General features: G+C 54.0%; 1 protein-coding gene across 4 annotated transcripts in view; it reads right to left on the bottom strand.

Moving 5' to 3' along the window:
- STK32B (serine/threonine kinase 32B) overlaps positions 1-18,081 on the bottom strand; it is a 616,411-nt gene that overhangs the window by 503,941 nt on the left and 94,389 nt on the right. For 3 of the 4 annotated variants that reach the window (XM_081137972.1, XM_081137973.1, XM_081137971.1), the window contains exon 3: positions 16,015-16,166. In XM_081137972.1, the coding sequence (XP_080994098.1) occupies positions 16,015-16,166 (152 nt within the window). The remainder of the gene's footprint in view (positions 1-16,014; positions 16,167-18,081) is intronic. The other variant, XM_081137974.1, reaches the window with a different exon arrangement.

The following is an 18,081-nucleotide window of genomic DNA, read 5'->3' on the forward strand; positions in this document are numbered from 1 at the left end:
AGTTATGAATGGATGATCCAATCCTTCCCATGGACTGTTACTGTTCATTTATGAACCAGAAATGAATTGTGTATGTAAGTAGTTTAGAGACACAGTTTCTCTCTCAGTGAAAATACCATCCTGCTTCCCATAAAAACGTCAACACATTGTTCATATCTTTCTCATAACAAAAACATAAATTTGGAGCAGTTACAAATATGCATGAAAATGCAAGAAAAAAAATGAAAATATTTTTCTTATAAGGGAAAAATGAAAATTCGAATCTCTCCTGAACTAAAAGGAAACACCAAGAAGCCTGAGGCAGACAGTCTTTAGCTCACGGGGTCCTGAGAGATCTTCCATTTCTTCTTGATTTTCATGCATTATTACCTGGTTATAACAACACACAGTGGGAATGCAGTGCAGGGCTGGACAAACAGACCACAGGAACAGAGCAGATAACCCAGAAGCTGACCCACAGATATGAGGTCGTTGGGGGGAGGGGGTGTTCGATCCGTGAAAGACTGTAATAAATGACCAGTTTTCTATGAGGAACAAAATGGAACTGGATCTAAATATGAGCACGTACAAAAATCAACACCTCACACCACACACGGGAACCTCTTGAATTTAAGAATAAAACGTGAAGAGCCAATCTTCAAAAACTGTTAGGAGAAAATACATGAAAATGTCATATGGCCTCAAGATTGGGAAAGATTTTTCAAAGCAGACATAAAATAGACTAACTTTAAAAAGAAAAGATTGGTAATTTAATTCCATTAAAGCTGATTATTTTTATCAAAAGTCACCAAAATGTGTAAACTACAAACTAAAAATTGCAAGGAGATATTCAACAATATAAATCCCCCCTACATCAGTAAGGAAAAAACAGTCTTGTTAAAAGTGAGTAAAGGGGTTGCCCTGGCTGGTGTGGTTCAGTGGGCTGGAGCATTGATCTGTGCACCAAAAAGTTTGCAGGTTCAATTCCTGGTCAGGGTACACACCCAGGTGGTGGGTTCAATCCCTGGTCAGGGTGCATGTGGGAAACAACCAATCGATGTTTCTCTCTCACATTGGTGTTTCTCTCTCTCTCCCCCTTCCTCTCTCTCAAATCAATAAAAATATAAAAACATATTCATACTAATTATCCTGAGGACTAAAAAAAACAGTAAAAAGGAATGAATGTAGGTGGGAGGGTTGCCTCCGGAAACAGGACTTCCCAGGGAAGCCACGTGCGTCCGAGGGGTGGGCGTCCACGGGGGGAGACAGTGCAATCGGGGTATCAGAAGCCCACCCGCTCAGTGGGCCCGGGACACGCTCTTCAAAGCCTCCTGGTCAGTAATAAACATGAGACCTGATCTCTGCTGCCTCCCCTCGGGGCTCGCTTCCCAAGTGGCTCCAAGCTGGGGCCGGGAAGGGGAGGCGGCCTGTTAGACTCAGCTCCCCGCAGAAAGGCGTCTGGGTTTCATTCTGGGTGGTTTTGAACAAGCCCGACATGATCTGACTTAAGCCTTTCAGTCCACCCGGGGGCTCCGTGGAAAACAGACGGCAGGGGCAGGGATGAAGGCTCAGAGACCATCCGCCGGGGACGCCCGAGGGTGGCCTGGTGACCAGGGTTTGCTGCGAGCTGATGGGAGGCAGGGGAGGGAGAAGCGGGAGCCGGGACCAGGAATCCAGGCAACAGGGAAAGAAACAACGGAGAAGCGTCTAGAGAGGAGAGGACGCTTTCGGGGGCTCTTCCATGTCTCCTAGCGAGTGAAGGCAGATCGGGCTCCATTCGACTCTCGGGCAGGAGGCCGGGGAGGCCGTTTTGGGGACAGAATAAGAAAGTGGAGGGAGCAACAGCCGCTCCCGGGAGAAGGTGCCAGCCCTCCCCCTGCAGTAATCAGTGTCCCTCTGCCTGAGCCACCGGCCGCTTTCCTCGCTCACCAGACATCTCTCCAGGGCCTACGCATCACACAACAACTTGTCCTTCCAGCTGCATCCCCAGCCTGGAGCAAATATGACATTTATGCCTGGACTAAATGTGCATAAAATGTCACCTTGCCCTCAGCCTGTCACAGCAGCTTCCAACCACACCATGTTTTAAGGGGCGATGACAATGCAGGAGAGGTCACCCGGTGGCCTTTGCTGAGATAACAGAATTGGAAAGTCTGGACGAAACTGCAGGATGTCGAGGGCGGTGTCACCCGGGGTGCCGGTTAACTCTGCTCAGGCGACCAGCGGTGGCCTCTTCACAGGGGCCACGGGGAGGGGCAGGATCGCCGGGCCTTTTGTACCCTTCCCGTGGTCCCTGGTCTCTGTAGAGTGAACAAGTGTGACTGGTGTCCCGAGAGCTCTTTATCGGGCTGACGCAAGGCCACGCGGGCTGTCGGGAAAGGACGTTCGCCCTGTGAGGTGTCGAGTCCGAGCGTCACTTGGGCAAATGGTCCCAACCACCTGGTCTGGGTCCTGGTTGGACACTCGGCAGCTGTCCCCTTGGATGAATTTCTCTGAATCTGGTGCTTCAGTTGCTCTATCTGTTAAATGTCAACACTAATCCCACCTACTCCACTGGGCCTCCTAATTGTGGGGGTGACGGCCCCTACAAAACACCGCGTCTCGGGGGGGCCCAGCGAGTGGGCTTGGCTGCTGGGGGCTCCGACAAGACACGCGCCCCTCTCGGACCCGGAGGCTGGGAGGCCAAGGCCGACCTGCGATGGATTCTGGTTCCCAGCCGGGCTCCGCGCCGGCCCACACGAGGCGGGAGGGGAAGCAGCGGGGAGCGCTCCCGGGTCTTCTCTCCTGTAAGGTCGCTGATCCCGCTCCTGAAACTCCACCCTCGTGACCCAATCCCCTCCCCGAGCTCCCACCTCCTGTACCACCCAGGAAGCAGTAGGTTTCAACCCATGAATCTGGGGGGACACACTCAGGCTGCAGCCCCAGCACGGTGCCCGACAAAGACTCGCGGGTAACATCTTCCAACGAAAGGCCGCCTGTGTCACATCGCGACAGCGCCTGGCCCAAGAGGGGTCAGCCCTTTGCTGCATGGACAGTGAATGAATCATCACTACCCTCTCGGCCTCGGTTTCCTCACTAGTGAAGGGAGTAGAAACATTAACTCCCCCGTTTATGACGAAGACGCAAGGACGCGGAAGGTGCCCAATTCGCAGAGGATATGAAATGAACCTCAAAAGCCCTGCTCGCGGAACTAAAAACGCGTCAGGGAGACTGGCCACTTGATCAGAGCTTGCTCAGTCCACACTTTAAAGTGCACGTCTGCCTACATTGCAAATGAACAGACATGTATTTCAAACTATGAAACAAGATGGTTTTGTGTATTCATTTCTCCCCGGGAGGGGATGACACAACCTCACAGGGTCATTAAGCAGAGAAAGTGAGTTAACACTGGAGACACCTGGCCCGAGGACATGATCCACATTTGAGTGTCTCCTTCCCAAAGCGAACAAACAAGTAAACAAACGAATAAACAATGTGTGCACCTGGGAGTCACAGCTGTCGATCTCTGTCTCCTTCCCTCCCCTGACTGACCCCATAAGCTATGGTCCCTGCTCCTCCCTGGTCCCTCCTGGTGACCTCCTATGGTTTGAGCTCTGTCACTAAAGGGAAGGTAATTCTTCTGGCCATCCCACTATTGACAGGCCACTTCTGGTAGGTGCTGATGCAGCTTTACTTCCAGAAATCTGAAGTTGTGGAGAAGCCAGTGCTCTCTCTCTTTCTCTCTCTCTCTCTCAGAATTACAAATATTTTCCATTAGCACAGGATCAGGGCTCTTCTTAATTTCTTACAATATACCCAGGGAAGAGGTCTGAGGAGTAATGGGCATTTGCGGAAAGGGGAGGGTCAATGGGCAAATAAAGTTACTAGGTTAAAAAATGAAAGTGATTTATCACAGGCCTTCTCAGAGCCTTTTGCATGCCACCATTCTCATGACTCTTCAGGAGTGGAGACATAAAAAGTTTTTCTCAAACTTCCTTGACCAGGTGAACCTTTGGGTAGAAAACACTTCTGCACACTGTAGTATATAACAGTGTTCCAAGGAACAGATTTAAGAATGTATTAAGTGCCCGTTTATCTGCTGTTGAACGCCTGCCAATGCCTACTGTTGGGCTGGATACATGGCGTGAACCCTGCACCTGCTCCCTGCTTCATGGAGTTTGAGCTCTAGTAAGGGAATGGCTGTCAAGTCAATAAACCCACAAGTAGAGTTCATAACACCATTAAGAACACAAAAGCACAATAGTTCACATTGGTCTGAGGCTAGGGAAGGACAAGAAAAGTCTCCATGGAAAAATATTTTGTGATCTGGATGGAAGACTGGCTAAGGTGAATGTGCAGAGATGGGTGGAGCAGAAAGAGTGGCATGGACAAGGGCAAGAAGGCTGGAGAACACAGGGCCCAGGTAGTTGGGCAGGCACAGGAGGGATGAGATGGAAGGCAAGGAAGTAGCACAGTGATCAGGCACCTAGGGGAGCCTTGATGATGGTGGTGATGACAGTGATGGTGATGATGGTGGTGATGATGGTGATGATGATGGTGGTGATGGTGATGATGATAATGGTGGTGATGATGGTGATGGTGGTGGTGGTGATGGTGGTGGTGGTGGTGATGATGGTGGTGGTGATGGTGATGATGATGGTGATGATGGTGGTGGTGGTGATGATGATGGTGGTGGTGATGATGATGATGGTGGTGATGGTGATGGTGGTGGTGGTGGTGATGGTGGTGATGGTGATGATGGTGATGGTGGTGGTGATGAAGGTGATGGTGGTGGTGATGATGGTGGTGGTGGTGATGATGATGGTGGTGGTGATGATGATGATGGTGGTGATGGTGATGGTGGTGGTGGTGGTGATGGTGGTGATGGTGATGGTGGTGGTGATGATGGTGATGATGGTGGTGATGATGATGGTGATGATGGTGATGGTGATGACAGTGATGATGGGGGACGAAAGGGGGTAGAAGAGAGAGGAGAGGAGAGGAGAGGAAAAAGAAGCTGCTTTGCTGCCACTGTTAACCATAATGACAAAACATCCTTTCCTCCCGTGTTTGAAGATCTACTATACTCTATAGCCCCTGTAATAGGTGTTGGACATTTCAGATCTCGTTAAGACTTTCCAAGAACCCTCTGAGGTAGGGAATCCACCCTGTTTCTTAGGAAGGTGGTTAAGAGTATGGGCTTTGGAAGCAGAAAGACTTGGGCTCAAACCCGGCTCCCCCACTTACTGGCTGTGTGACACCGGGCATTTTGCTTAACTTCTCTGAACCTCAGTCTCCTTATTTGTAAAAGGGGGATCTGTAATCTATCTCAAGTTGTTGGGAGCCGACAGATAATACATGGAAAGTGCTTAGCACTATACCTGCCACCTTTTCCTCCATCCATGTGGTCTGGGGCTGGGGCTGGGGCTGGCCACCACTTCCTGCACCCATTCATCCGCTCCGCTTGGTACTGAGGCCTGAGCAGCTCAACGGTTTCAAGCCCGGCTGCACCCTACAATCACTCAGGGAGCCTTCCAGTGATGACACCTGTGACCCACTCAACTGCGACCCGGTGAGTGGGGACCCCACAGCACATCAGTAAAGCTGGCCCAGTGACCTGGCACTTGGTGAGGTCAAGTACACTCTGCTCACCCTGACTCTTGCTATTTCTGCAGCCACATGTGGATTCATGGATCCCCCAGCCCCAAATCTAGAGTTGAGCTGCAAGAAGGAGGAAGAGGGCTCCAATTTGGCCTCTAGTTCACACCGAGCTTCCCAAACCTGCTTTTGGCAGAACCACACAATGGGGCGTGGGATTCTGCCAGGTTATTAATAAAGCAGCGCTCTTGCATCTGGCCCAGCTTCCCTGCAGGCCGGTCCCATCGCCCCCACTCTGGAGAACAGCAGTGTGGGAGGACAGGGTGCCAAGGCTCCGTCCCTCCCTCCTGACCAGTGGGGGGTCTCAACTACTTTAAAAACAGAAGAGCTTATTTCAGAAGATCCTGGCCGGTTCCAAAAGTGACTCTTACAACATAAACACAGAAAACAAAAATGATAAAAATAGGAAGAGATGGGGGACCAAGGCATTTCAATGCCAAGTAGAAAGACAATCTTTAAAAAGCAGAGCAGGGAATGAATGCACACACTGAGAATGAGCACTCTTCAATGTGTCTGGAGCTCAGGCATCATCTCATTTAATAGTACACATTGAAAATCTAAGAAACAGGCATTATTAGTCCCATTTTACAGATGATGAAACCGAGTGTCAGTAGAGAAAACCTGCCTGGAGGGTCTCTATTCTTACGGCCCCCCAGGGCCTCCCTAAAGTGGTTTAGCTCTGAGCTGCCTTCCAACCAGGGGAGAGGATGCCACAGCTGGACACAGTTTTCATCATGACAATGAGGAAGTTCTCCAGTTGCTCAGGAAAGGCACATTTCCCCCCCAAATGCTAGCTTCAAAAAAAGCATCATGCTGGTGGAATCAGAAAAAGTTACATGGGTAAGTGGTGGGCAGGGTTTTGTGGTTCAAAGAGGAGCTCAGTGGGTGAACAGGGCGGGAGAAAAATTCAGGAAGATGGAACAGCACGTGCAAAGACCTGGACAACTGCCCCAAAACCCCTGGTGTTAGAGGCCCCAAGGAGCTGAGGACGGGGGAGTATGGCGTGAGGTTAACAAAGTAACTAATTGTAAAGCTTAGTGGAGTTAGAAACCAAACAAAGTGGAGAGAAAGTATAATTTAAACAAGTAGAATAAAACCTTATTACGGCGGGCTCCACTAATTTGGGACACACAGTAATCCAGAGAGGTGCAACAAAGCATCTGAGAAGCTGGTTGACAACGGAAGCAAGACTGGAGGCACTGCTAAGTTCGCAGTGTTCAGGAGCACATCACACAGCAATGAAGATATGCTAATGACAAACTGAATATTCATTAAAACAGGTCCCCAAGGTACCACTCCGTCCGCACCTTATTAGACTTCCTACTTCCTGCAGTGTCGATGTACCTGCCTCACTCTGCTGTTTCTGTGCAAGTAACCACCCTGCATCCTTAATTAAAATGACACTCATCGCACGCCTGGCTTCAGCTGGACTTGGCCGGAGGGCAGCCTGTGCCACCAATCTGAATCACAACGTCCCACGAGCAAGACCCATGAGTCCTCTGAGATCAACATCCAGTCACAAAGCCGGGGCCTGGCTCGGGGTTCATCAGGAACCTCATTGCTCCCAGCACAGGCTCAAGGGTGTGGGCAAAATGGAAATCGTGGGAGCGGTGCTGACTCCCCTCCCCTCCCCTCCCCTCCCCTCCCCTCCCCTCCCCTCCCCTCCCCTCCCCTCCCCTCCCCTCCCCTCCCTTTCCTTTCCACTGCGCCTCATGCAGAGTCCGTAAGGAGGAGGAAAGGGCGGGACTCGCCGCCTGTGTAAATGCTGTCACGGCAGGAATCTAAACCAGCCTGCCGCCGGCTGACACCACTGTGTCCCACGCAACCTGTGCCGTCCAAATGCAGAGAGGACGCGGTGTTTGGACTTGACGTGAAGGCCAAGCCCCTTCGCTAGCATGGTCCCTCCACCCACTGCTTCCGTCTTCCCCCTTCCTGCTACCCGTGACCTGCTGCTTCTTCGGGATGGAGGATGACGTCATCACTGGAGTGGGGACAATGTCACACCTGGATGGAGGATGATGTCACACCTGGATGGAGGATGATGTCATCACCTAGTGGGGATGATGTCATCACCTGGATGGGGGACAATGACATCACCCAGATGGGGGACGATGATATCACCTGGGTGGGGGATGGTGTCACACCTGAGTGGGGATGGTATCATCACCTGGGTGGGGATGGTGTCACACCTGGGTGGGGATGGTGTCACACCTGGGTGGGGATGGTGTCACACCTGGGTGGGGGATGGTGTCACACCTGGGTGGGGATGATGTCATCACCCGGGTGGGGGATGATGTCACACCTGGGTGGGGATGATGTCACACCTGGGTGGGGATGATGTCACACCTGGGTGGGGATGATGTCATCACCTGGGTGGGGATGGTGTCACACCTGGGTGGGGATGGTGTCACACCTGGGTGGAGATGATGTCACACACCTAGGTGGGGATGGTGTCACACCTGGGTGGGGATGTCGTCACTGGGGCTGCCAGGATGAAATGCGGACCACGTGGCTGAACATGTGCACAGTCTCTTCTACGGCCACTCCTGCCCCACTGACCAACCACCAGATAGTGAAGTCTAAGTTTCCTCAAATATACATTCAAAAAGACTTCATTGAACTAACAGCCAATCATTTTCTAAAAAGAAAAAAAATTAACCTTACTGGGACTCAAAGACACATCAGGAAAACAGGTACAAGACACCATCTTTTTTTGTCCCTCCAACTGGCGTGGAGAAGTGGTGAAGAGGCTTCGAAGAGACTCTGCCCGGGGGCCCCATTCTGAGGGGCACCTTCACAGCACGTTTCAAAACCCTTCTGGGCTGGCCCTGGCCGGTTTGGCTCAGTGGTTAGAGCATCGGCCTGCGGCCCGAAGGGTCTCAGGTGCGATTCTGGCCCAGGGCACAGACCTTGGTTGCAGGCTCCATTCCAGGCCCTGGTCCGGGCACGTGCGGGAGGCAACCAATGGACGTGTCTCTCTCACATCGATGTTTCCCTCTCCCTCTGAAAAGCAATAAAAAAAATATCCTCAGGAGAAGATTAAAAAAACCAAAAAAACCAAACAAACTAAAAAGCTCCTCAGGGTCTGGCCTGTTGACTTCTAGGAATTAATGGTTTAGGCGAATAATCAGGGAAGCTAAGTTTTATAATCACGATAATAGCGAGCTCTGAGATGTAACCCGCCCTGGGCACCGCGTCCTCAGCTCACAGGACTCTGCGGCGTTCACACTGCCTGGAGCAGGGCTGGTCCGTCGTTAGCGGTTAGGGTGACCTGGGAGAGCACAGGTCACGGGTGTTAGAGAGAGACCGACACGCAGAGAATGCAGTGAACTTTCGATATTGCTGCTGCTGCCACATCGTTATCTGCTGAAAAAACAACACGTGCTCTCCTGTGAAACGTTACAAAGTGGGATTCGTTCCGGGTGGGGTGGTGCACTGTTGGCAAATTTAATAACATAACTAACACAGCCCCAGATCGAGGAAACCAAACATCGGAGCATCATGTTGACTCTTCAGAGGCATCTGGTAAATTTCAAAATCAATTCTGGAGATTAAAATACTCTTAGAAGAAAGAGAATGAAAGGATGACATTGGTTATGGATGCAACCAAACAAGGGAGCTGGTGAGGGCTGTGACCACTGGCAAGGGGAGTATGTGCACCCTTCATTCGTTCATTCATTCACCCGCCCACCCATTCATTCATTCATCCGTCCGTTCATTCATTCCACTCATATTTCTGGCTCCCCCACACCTGTTGCCCAGGAAGGCAAGCCAGGGAGGGAACGTGGTGGGGGGACTGGGGAGATCAAAAGGCTCCACCTGGACCTTCCAGGGCCTGGGGACCAGGCTACTGAGTGGTCGGAGAGTAAGCGTGTGGCAGTCCCCCAGAGTGGGGCACAGCAGGGCTCTCACTGGGGGTCCAGGAGCAGGAAGAGGTCCCTTGAGGTCCCCCAGGATTGGTTTTCTAAGAAAAAAGCACTATTTTAGACGTAAGACCTTGCAAATGCCCCACTCTGCCCTTTATGAGCAATGCGGCCCTTAAACTGATACTGTCATTTACTGTCACCTCTCAAACTGTTCTCTCCGCAGGAGCACATGTGGCCTCTCCCGGGAGCAGACGTGGACCGTGGTCGGCTTTCTGTGCGTGATTCTTGACTGCCGGTGACGCCGGCCTCTGCACGGGTCAGGGAGGGTGCGGTGCCGGGGGAGCAGCCCAGGACACCTTTCCCATCCCCTGCAGTGTGTGTTACGGGCCTGGGTCACAGCAGTTCACGTGGACGTGGAACTGAACACTTATCCACTAATGTGCCACCTCTGGTTTTACAAGTTGACTGATTTTCACGGAGCCCCTAATCCTTTTGATTCAAACACACAGTCTGGGTCACCCCTCCCCGCTCATCAAAGTCAGTTGTACTTGGGCCCAGTTTTTTTTTTTATCTTCACCCAAGGATATGTTTATTGATTTTTAACATGGAGAGAGAGAGAGAAGAGAAACATCGATCAGTTGCCTCCCTCCTGTAAGCACCTCGACGGGATCGAATCTGCAGCCCAGGTATGTGCCCCGACCCAGGATGGAACCCGCAACCTTTGGGTGTCCAGTACGAAGCTCCAACCAAATGAGCCACCCAGCCAGGGCTGCCTGGGCCCACTTTTCAGCCCAGAGAGCAGGTTGGGGGCTGTCAAATCTCAGACTCAGAGCAGGAGCGACAATGCAGGCTACTGGCTATTATATGGTTAACGGTAAAAACCCTTCCTTAAAGGAAACCCAGTGTGGAAACGAACCCACAGCAAACGGAGCGCAGGATGCGGCAGCCCAGCCTGGGCCCAGCACAGTCAACACCCGCAGCCCCCGGGGAGCCCTAAGGACCTTCCTGGACCCCCTGGGGCTCTGTGGAAACCGGGGAACCAGATACAGAGTCTAAGGCTTCGGCTCACAGCTGAGAAAACTGCAGCCCCCAGAAGGAAAGGGACAGACTTCCAGTGAGTGGCTAAAACCCCCAAGACAGGTCTGTTTTCCCACTGAAATTCCTTCGCAATTTCAAACAACTTTTATCGCATTGGCTAGAAAAATGAACGCAATGCCGTGTGCTAGGAAGCGTAGGCTCTGGGGTGAGGCCAGCTGGGTGCGAATCCTGGCTCCACTGTGGGGCCCTGCATGCTCGCTCGCTCCACTTCCCTGAGCCTCAGTTTCCCCATCTGTAATGACACCTGCCCTGGGGACCTGCTGTCAGCGGTCAGTGCCGTGAAACCCAGAAGGCGCCACTTCCTCAGGGAGCCTCCCTGATGCCACAAGGGAACGCAGGGTCCCTTTAATTCAGTCAGACCTTCCCGGGCACTTTCTTCTCAGCATGACCTGGGGCAAACCCCACACCCTCCCTGATTGACAGCCGGATCCCCCATTCACCCACAGGGCCACTCCCCCAGGCCCGACCCCACAGTCCCTGAGCCCTGGTTTTGCAGTCTGGCCCCTCACACAGCTGGCCCTCTGGACATCAGAATGTAGGCTGACACAGCTTATCACCCGCACGCACAGCCCCAAGCCTGTCCCCTGAAGCAGAACAAACTTACATCACTTACAAATAAAATTGGGAAACCTGGCATCTTGAACACACAAGCCGAAGTCACCAGCGACAATAACAAATCCTGGACTAGCAAAGGCTGAGGAGAGGACTCTGGACAAGACAGCATCCCTCCGGTCCCCTGTCACTGAGGGGTTACCATGGTGATGGAGACGATGGCGTCGGTGCCGACTGGAACTGGAAAACCTCCACAAGCGTTTTCTGTCTGTGTCGGGGATGGACCAGGGCATCACCTGCCCCCCACACCCCCCCCAGGACATGGTGGGTATCTGTGATCTCTGTGCACTTTTCATTTACCCCAGGACCCCAAAGGCCTGACTCCTCCAGACGTAAGTCAGAGAGCAGAGGAACACAAGCAACTGTGGATGTCACGTCTGTCCTCTCTCCCCTGCAAGCTCCGGAAAGATCGGCGGGCGCTGCCTCGTTCATTGTTCCATCGCCCGCGTCTGCACAGTGTCTGGCACGTCATGAGCCCTGAGCAAATGCTGAATGAATTAACCTCTGGAACGTCAGATGCTGGGACCAGAGACGAGTAAGGCACGGTCCCTTCCCCCAAACGGCTCAGCGCTAATGGGGGGAACAGACGTGCAAACAGACACGCGGCCGAGCTGCTTGTACAGTAACAGGGTCCAGAAGCAGGTGCTGCCGGGGGGGGGCGTGGGCGGGAGTCCTGAGGACGCCGGATGGAGGAGGCGACGCCTGGACAAAAACTCCAGGAAGGCGGGAGCCACGTTACCTCTGCTCATCTCTGCGACCTTAGGCTTTAAGACGGCGCCTGGCAGCCAATATGAGCCCAATGACTATCTCTTTAATGAGCAAACGCATGGGAAGGTGAGCGGAAGTCCTCGCAGTGAGTAAGGGGGAGAGTGTTCCAGGCAAGGGAACGGCATGTGCAAAGGCCGGGAGAGATGCAAACAGCCAGCTGAGTTCCAGGCACTGCTCACCAGGTAGCACGGCTAGGACACCAATGCACCCGGACGGAAGCAGGGCCGGGTGTCAGGAGGCGGGACCGACGCCATGTCCGCGGCCAGGTCATGGGGAGACACTTGTTCTACGGGCTTTGGGAGCCACCACAGGGCTCTACACAGAAGGGGGGCAGGCTCGGATGTGCACTTTGATAAGACTCGCCCTGTGCTATGGCCTAAATGTCTGTGTCCTGCGAAAATTCACAAATTGGAACCTAGTTCCTTCCCGGCGAGATAGCAGCTGAGGTGGGGCCTTTGGGAGGTCATGAGGTCATGAGGGTGGAACCTCAGCAAGAGATCAGTGCCCTTTTAGGAGGAGATAAGAGGGAGCCCACAGCAAGACGGCATGCCTACCCCAGGAAAAGGGCCCTCCTCGGACACTGACCCTGCTGCCCTCGATCTCAGAATGCCCAGCCTCCAGGACTGTGAGGAATACAATCGGCTGTTCAAGCCACCCAGCCCCCAGGAACTTGTTACGGTGGCCGGACCTGACGAAGGCACCTGTGTAGGGCACCCTGGGGATGGACAGCCACTGAATGTGGAAACGCTAGATGGGAGATGGTAGCAACAGTCAAGGCCAAGGGTGATTTTCTTACGGAAATGAGGCTGCTCTGCGCCTGGAGGGCCTTTGTAAAGGAACGATCATTCCATCCTTCCTCCAAGGTTCCCCAGCCCCTGCCAGTCTCTGTCCTCGCCCACCTCCCCTCCTGCCCCAGCTTCGGCCAGCCCAGCTCACCCATGAACACCTTACGTGGTTTTACTGTAACCAGAGGTCTCAATGCCTTTAAAAAATAGCCACAGATGTAAGTGGCTCTGTCTTGGTATCGTCACTCAGTCCGTCACTACTCAGGGAAGGTTCTAGAAACATGCGCTTGCTGTGAGAACCGCTTAAACAGATTCTGGGCATCTGTTCTCAGCCAATCCTGCCAGCTGTTCACTCCCAATGACTTCAGCAGAAAGCTGGGCAGGGAAAACATGTGCCCAATTTCAAACAAAACATTTTAACAGCTAGTCTGGTAAATATAATATAATCAGGGAAGCAGAAACGGGTTTTGAAAATACAGTCTGAAAACATACATGAACTACTTACTGCCAACGGGGATAAAAAGTCTGGCATTGAAAACTCAAGACTCGTCTCGCAAAGCCAGCAGTCCTGGAGGCCCTGCTGGAGGAGTGAGCACATCGCCCGCCCGAGGCTGACCTCAGGAGGCACTTGCTATATGTTGCCCCATGCGGTCCTCACAGCCACCCTGTGATGGGGTTTTCCTTTCGTTAACCGTGATAACTGCTTTCTAAAGACCATCTCCAGGCGCAGTCACACTGGGGGTTAGGGCTTCCAGCGGGCATGGGGGGGGCACCTTTCAGTGCGGCAGCCTCACCGCCTGCAGGAGGCAGAGCTGGGATTAGAAGTGTGGAGACCAGACCTCAGAGCTGGGGGGGGGGCTGAACCGCCCCTGGGCCCCCAGGGCTCCCCCTGCCACACTCCCGCACCGGGGTCTGACTTTTCCATTCCGTTTCTCCTTCACCCGGGTTGCCGTAAGCCCAATGGTACAAACCAGCTTTGCTTCAGGGCAGGAGGAAATATTGCTCTTGACAACTCAACCCGGACCATCACCCTCACTCATATTCCAGAGGCAAAACCGGCAGGAAAACAAGCCCGGCCCGGCCTCCGCCTGGGCCAGCCACGGAGCACGTCAGCAAAAACGGGGACTGGAGGGGCTGAGTCAGGATTTCCCGGGCGCCGTAACTCACCCTCCACGCGCCACGCTCCACGCGCCACGCTCCACGCGCCACGCGCCACGCAGGGCGATAAAGAGCCGGCATATAATTCATAAACGGCAGCGGCGCCCTTAGAACCCGCCACGCGATTCCTCACCCCGCTCCCCTCCCGCGGCCGCAGGGAGGCAGCCAATGGAAGCCCAGGCGGGGTTGGGGGGCAGAGCGGGGGGGGGGCGAAGCAGGGAAGGGCCAGGGCCTCTCAGGGCAGCCGTGCGAGGGGCTGCGAGGGTGGCCATCGAGCCAGACAGCCTGGATCCAAGTCCCATCTCCTCACTTACTGGTGGCATGCCTTGGTTACGCCACCTGGGATCGAGCCCACAACCTGGGCATGTGCCCTGATTGGGAATCGAACAGGCGGCCTTTTGGTACATGGGACTACCCTCAACCAACTGAGCTACACCAGCCGGGGTGAGGGTCTTCTTATTTACCCGGCACTTTCACAGATGAAGGGGTGTCTGTCATCAAGGGGTTGGCGTCTTGGAGACCTTGAACGAAGCACCCAAAAATGGTACCTAAGAAGGCACCGTGCTGACATAATCCCCCGCCTTCCACTCGTGTCACAGCCCAGACACGCATCCGACCTCACTGCCCCTTCCTTTCTCTTGGCAAGACTCTCCCTCGGAGTCTCCCTGGGCAAGTTCAAAAGCCCACAGTCCTTCACCTCAGCATTGTTTCCACAGGCAGGATAATTAGATACAGCCCAAAATCACGTACATCACGGGATGACGGTCAGATATCTCACTGGACTTCTCCATGTGGAATGTTATGTAGTCGTTAAAAATGATTTAGGAGAAGATCATGCTCCTACCAAAGTATTGATTTGAAAAGGCAGGATACGAAATGATCTGTGTGTTTTTATATCGATGCCATAGCAACCTAGGGGTGGCGTCATTGTCGCCTTCCGAGGTCTTTCATTTGCTGAATTTTGCAATGAACGTGTGATGCTTTCCTGATTAAAAATTTACTTTAAAAAAAAAATCCCTTCTACAGCAATCAGAACATGAAGGGGTTTATTTCCCTCAAATACCGAAGGTTTGGATCACTGCGGGGGACGTGGAGAGCCTGCCCTTGTTACTCGCACTCCAGTGGGTAACGCGGCTTGGTTTGCCCCATGGAAACGCCCGAGGGTGCGGCGTCTGCAGGGCAGGCCCGGATTTTCTCAAACAGGACAATCTGCGTCCTTCCTTGTTTTTTCACCCAGTGTTCACAGTGCATCTGTGATCAACAGAAACAACCGGTGATATTAGAAATTACGACCAGACTGGACTTTCCCATAGGGTCGCCTTGGATGCTCTTAAGATCGACGCTCCGCCAGCCGAGGTCAGGATGAGACAGCATCTGCTTCCTGGAATAGCCTGTCCCCTCTCGTCGGCAAAGCCCAGCTCAGGGGCCCTCAGTGTCACCGGCGTGCTCGAGACTGCGTCAGACTCCCCGGAACAAAGGACCAAGGCACAGCCCTTGCGTTTGAAGGCTCCTGGCCCGAGTCCCCTGTGAGCTGGACGAAAGGCACACGGGACTGGGCTAGAGGAAGCCGGGAGCCAGGGCAGGCGAAGCGTCAGGAAGAGGAGGTGTTACGGGCAAAGGCACCGAGGCAGGGAGCCCCGAGCAGGGACAGTAACCAGGGAGGAGACGGAAGGTTCCAGAGCATGGGCCCTGGCTGGAACATGGGCCCTCGCGGCCTGGATTCAGAACTTGGAGTTTAGGGTGTCCACACTGGGCAGCCACCCTGAGTCGTCACCGAGTTTGTTCTAACAAGTTCAAGGCCCCTCAGAAGGCTACTTGGCATCCCCTTGTCACCCCCCCCCCGTGTCCTCAGATAGACACAAACCTCCAGATCTATTTTCAACTGGGACGCATCAGGTAAGAAAACAGAATTAAAACGAAGCACACACTTAAAGATTTCACCAGAAAATGTAGTTTCTAAGCTATTCGTCAGAAAATGCGCTCTGCAAAACATCCAAAAGACTATTTCACCCAGGAAAGCTCGTTCCCTTCCCTTGACAGCACAGCGGATGCTGTGGGCAGCGCCGCGTGGGCGTCGGCTCCGGGGGGTCCGGGGCGCTGGGGTCACTCACCACAGGTTGACCAGGAAGGGGTGCTCCAGGCCCTGCATGATCTGCAGCTCCCGGAACACGTTCCGCACCTCGTCCCTCTCGATGCACTTGCGCTTGTTCATGTACTTCATGGCGTACGTTTTCCTCGTGTCACGCTTCCGCACGATGCACACCTGAGGGGCAGCAGAGCGCAGGGCAGTCAGGTCGGCGGGTGGGGGTCTGGCCACCTCTGCGCTGGGCCCTGACGCGCTCCTGGGCGAATGGGGGCTGGGCTCTGTTTTCTGCATCCTCTTAGAAACGCTCTGTTCTCAGGACACAGAGCTAAGAAGGCTGGGCCCGGGGCAGGAGGGCTGGGCTCGCTCCTGGCCCCCACGCCCACCAGATGCCCGGCCCCCACGCCCACCAGATGCCCGGCCCCCACGCCCACCAGATGCCCGGCCCCCACGCCCACCAGATGCCCGGCCCCTCCGGCCTTGCTTCCTCATTGGCCAGGCGAGCCTGGTAGCAACACTGAGTCAGCCTGGCCGGGAGGTACAGAAAGGCCAAAACGGAACAAAAACCCTAAGGAAGACTAATGCACTGGGTAAGACGCAGAAGAGTTTGGGCCCTGCGGTCCTCTGCCCAGGGCTTATACTCTAGCTCTATGCTGTGTGACCATGGGCAGGTCACCCGTCCGCGCTGAGCCTCAGTCTACCCATCAGTAGAACGGGAGTGACTTTCTTCCTGCCAGGGCTGTTGTGAGGACAGGGAGGGCGCATCCGCGAGGGCGTGGGGTGGTGCCAGCACACTACGGGCACCGAATGGGGCGAGCTTTCTTTACTTCTCAGAGGGTTAGGTACACAGGATGTTCCTGGACAGAGGGCGCTCAGCGAACTGCCATCATTATCACCATGACCAGTCCTGTCATCGTAACCACCACTCGGGATCCGTCTGAAGGAAGGTGGGTGCTGCGAGGGGGGTCTGCTCTAGGACACAGGCTCAGACACTTCTCCCCGACAGCCAGAGCCACAGGTGCCTGGGCAGCTCGGGCGACGTGCACTGACTTGCAGGGTGGCTTGAGCCAAGCCCTTCACAGTGCAGAACCAAGGAGTGAGGATACTAGGGGGCACCCCCCAGGCTTTGTGTCAGGCAGGATGACTGAGGCACAGAGAACAGAATGAGAAAAATCAGAGGAGAGGAGTGCAGGCTATAGTCATGGCTGAATAGCTACCCTCCAAAAGATGTGCCCGGGTCTGAACCCCACATCCCGGGAATGGGAGCTGCAGCATATTCCTTTCCCTCTGCTTAGAATGCCCTTCCTGCAGGCATCACCCCCTCCTGACCTGAAGGCCTCCCCGGCCTGCACCTCCAGGTCTGAGCTGGAATCCACGGGGGAGCTGGAATATCGTTTCTACTGGGTCTGCCAAGCCCGTGCGGCCTCCTGCAGGTGGGTGGTCCTCCTGCCTGTATTTATAGCCTGGGAGGAGGGGCTCCTGTCCTCCCAGCTCTCAATCCCACGGCAACCATGTGATGGAGGGAACCTGTGGAACCTGAGCAGCGCCTCAGCCTCCGGAGCTCAAGACCGGTGTCCTAGAGGGACATGAGCACTCCTCACCAACAGGCGACCCTGCCCAGGTCCCGGGGACACTCAACATTAGAACGGAAGAGGTGGGTGCCAGAGGCACCTCCGCCCCTTAGCTGAGCAGCTCAGGCCTGTCCACGAGAACTCACAGCTGAGGAGGCAGAGAACGAGCCAGTGGCCAAAGCCACCCAAGCTGCTAGGAGGCAAGCACCCAATTAACAGTCCTCATTAGTCTAATTCAGTTAGGAACTGATGTCATCATTATTAGTTATTGGGACAAACAAATAAATGCCAGCTAGTGCGGATTTCAGGCGATTTGCCATAAGAAAGGCATGTGGCAAGCACACTGCACATCCGAAACTGGGGAGTGGGTCCCGAGTGAGCAGGAAATAAGGGTGACAGGAATCTACAGCCCGCGGCATTTGGTCTCTGGGACGGTGTTGGCCACACCCGGAGCTCTGGGAGGGCCTGAATTCTGTGCTTTTCAAAAGCTTCCCGTGGGGTCTGATGTGCCGACCGGCTGAGCA

Source organism: Miniopterus schreibersii (assembly GCF_964146895.1).
Source record: "Miniopterus schreibersii genome assembly, chromosome: 1".
In the NCBI taxonomy this organism is placed as follows: domain Eukaryota; kingdom Metazoa; phylum Chordata; class Mammalia; order Chiroptera; family Miniopteridae; genus Miniopterus; species Miniopterus schreibersii.